We start from the raw sequence: 3,259 nt of genomic DNA on the forward strand, positions 1-3,259 counted from the left end.
TGTGTGTGTGTGTGTGTGTGTGTGTGTGTGTGTGTGTGTGTGTGTGTTGGGGGTAGGGAGAGACACAGTGCAGCCACAGCCTGGTGGTTGAAGGCCAAAGGAGAAAGCCTTGGTAAGCAGTGGGTGTGAATATGTACTCCATGTTTCCCAATTGACACCAAGTGTTTAAAATACTCAACTCTTCTGAATAAAAGCGGAGAACACAGGGCTGACAGAGTCACCCAGAAGACTGAATAAAAAAACTGAAAGTATAGAGAAGGGACTAAAGTCCCAATCTCTTCCATTTCCTGAGAAGTCTGGGCAAATCTAGTAAAGGAGGGAAATAGTCAAAGGGAAGGTAGCCCAGAAAATGCTCCAGGTGGGGCAAGAAGAAAAGCTGGTGGTGACTTCCTATTTTGATTAACATTTGCTTTCTTAACATTTGATTTCTGGCAACTTTTCCATGAGCTAGGGCCTCCAAGTTATCTTCTCATGGTTTGCAAAACAAGTGTATGCATTAATGTTCTTGTTTGTTGAAATGATTTTTATCCCCTATGCAATGGCTTCAGTGTGGACCCTGCTAATCAGCAAAGTTACTAGAAGGAAACAGATCACTTACCAAGTGACCGGTCATAGAATTGTTCACTTCTGGATTCATCAGAAAGAAAACCTGTAACACATTAACAATCATCAGGCCAGACCTCTCTACCTACACCAGAGAATGCTATAAGTGTAGAACTGATAATGTGAATATACTCCTTAAACAGAGGAGCGGCGTTTGACAGCAGAGAATCTTTCTAACCTTAACACCACTAGGAAGACTCATCAGAAACACAAAAATGGCTTCCAAATGGTCAAGTGATGACGTTTTTATCATCCAACCAAGACACCATGAGAGACAGTGACATACTGCGTCACATGACTGGAAACAGCTGAGTCCACCCTGATTAATCACACACTAGACCCTACAACTTAGATGGTGCAAGAGGAAAGAACAAGCATGTTTAAGTATGATGTCCTCTTAATGTGTATGCTAACTTGTTTTGGTCAACTTGATGTAAGTTAAGTCATCTGAAGAGAGAAAACCTCGACTGAGAAAATGCTCCTACCAGCTTGGCCTATACACAAGTCTGTGGGACATTTTCTCAAATAATGATTGACACGGGAGGCTCAGCCCACTGTAGTGGTCCTGCGTTGTATTAGAAATCAGGCTGAGCCAGCTATAGTGAGCGAGCCAGTAAGCAGCATTCCTCCATGGCCTCTGCTTCAGTTCCTGCCTCCAGGTTCCTGCCTTCAGTTCCCTTCATGATGGACCATGGTTAAGACAAGATGTGTAAGTCAAATAAGCCCTTTCCTCCCCAACCTGCTTTTGGTTGTGGTATTTTATCACAGCAGTAGAAGCAGACTAGAACAAGGAGAAACTGATGTTGGCCCTGCCAGCCCACAGAAATGTCAGGACCACTGAGTGCGATCCTGTACGGAGAACTCGGTAGAAATGCTTAAGCCAATGGTTACATCATTAGCCAGTGAGATAAAAAGGAACAGATATAAATGTATATAAATACTTATATTTATATAAAGGGTTTGCTTTCTGTAATGACTCTAATTGTTCAAAACAATCTGTAGAAAAACTAGACATATCCAGCTTTAAATGATTCCCAGAGAACTGTAATATGAAGTTGTATGAAGGAAAAACAAATAATATTAAAGGTAACAAAGATCAACTTACCAAGTAAATAATCGTTTCTTCTTCTATAGGATCTTTCTGTGTCCCCAAAAATTATCTAAAGAGAAAGAGAAAACTGTAGATGCTATGTAGAGGACTTGGGTGTATAACGCATTCAGTGAAATAAGGATAGCTCTTTGTGGCACCTAATATGCATGTTCAAGAAATCACAATAAGAGGTTGGACAGATGGCTCAGTGGTTAAGAGCATTGCTACTCTTTCAGGGGATCTGGATTCAACTTCCAGCACCCACATGGCAGCTTAAAACCATCACTAATCCCAGACTCAGTGGATCCGCCCTCTTCTGTCTTCCTCAGGCACATATGTTGTGCACGTACATGCATGCAGGCAAAACACCCATTCACATAAAATAAATAAATTAATTAATTCAAGTAACTTTAAAGGATGATAACACAGGGAAAACAGGTGCATGCCTGACTTCACACAGTAAGTGACAGTGACAGGGAGGTCATGAGTTCAAGACAAGCCTGGGTTGTAGAGTGAGACCTTGTCCTCCCAACAAAGAAAAGAAAGGCCAGAGGCAAGAAAGGATGGAAGGTGAGAGAAAGGGAGGGAGGGGGCAAGAAATCAAGCGGAGAAGAGTACGTTACAGGAAGTTGAAGTTAAAGTCAAAGCTTTTATTGACCCAGTATGTGATTCCAAAATGTTGCAAAGCAGAAACAGAACTTTATAAATGGACCAAGTTCAGGTCAAAATTTAGAAGTTTAGAGAAAATGTCTCTATGAGAATTCCAATTTACATTTATGAGATCAAAAGGACCCCAAGTAGTTTGTAGGAAACTTTAAAATCCACACAGTACTCAAGAAGGTTCTGCCTGCCTGCTATTTATCCAACCACAGTGAGCCTCTGGCTTCCATCTTGGGGACAACAAAGTAATGGCACTTACTAATGTCATTCAATGAGTAATGTTAGGACAACCAGAAATCATATACGAAAGAATGACAATGGCATTGGGCTAGTTCCCCTCAAGATGCATAAAAACAGAACCAGAGAATCTCATCAACATAAGACCTAAGTGTTTTTGAGTCTTCACAAACAATGAAAGAGAAAGAAATTGAATATAAAAAAGGGCATTACCCCAAAAGAAAATAGTACAAAGCGAGAGGAAATATTCACCAAGAAGCCCACAATAAAAGGTTAACTAGAACATAGAAATTGACATTTTCCTTGAGAAGATATGCAAATAGACAGTCATGAGGAAAATGCAAATTAAACCAGAACAAAGTACCTCTTTATACATACCACAGCACTAAAATAAAGACAGGCAGTAACAAATGTCAGCAAGAAAATGGAGAAACAGAAGCCCTCAGCCAGCTAGAGTTATGCCTGCAATCCCAGCACTTGGGAGGCTTAGGCAGGTGGACCACTACAAATTCAAGGCCAAGCTCAGCTACATACTAAGGACATCCTGGGCTATGTGGCAAGATCCCATCTCAATAAAAATAAACAGAGAGAGAGAAAGAGAGAGAGAGAGAGAGAGAGAAAGAGAAAGAAAGAAAGAAAGAAAGAAAGAAAGAAAGAAAGAAAGAAAGA

General features: G+C 40.7%; 1 protein-coding gene across 2 annotated transcripts in view; it reads right to left on the bottom strand.

Annotated features, from left to right (window-relative positions):
• The window catches only part of Spp2 (secreted phosphoprotein 2), an 18,790-nt gene that overhangs the window by 8,205 nt on the left and 7,326 nt on the right, over nt 1-3,259 (bottom strand). For both annotated transcript variants that reach the window (XM_055616654.1, XM_055616655.1), the window contains exons 5-6: nt 1,709-1,763; nt 599-649 (exon numbers count right to left, since the gene is read on the bottom strand). In XM_055616654.1, the coding sequence (XP_055472629.1) occupies nt 599-649; nt 1,709-1,763 (106 nt within the window). The remainder of the gene's footprint in view (nt 1-598; nt 650-1,708; nt 1,764-3,259) is intronic.

This window comes from Psammomys obesus, unplaced genomic scaffold (assembly GCF_907164565.1).
Source record: "Psammomys obesus unplaced genomic scaffold, mPsaObe1.curated_primary_1811, whole genome shotgun sequence".
NCBI lineage: Eukaryota > Metazoa > Chordata > Mammalia > Rodentia > Muridae > Psammomys > Psammomys obesus.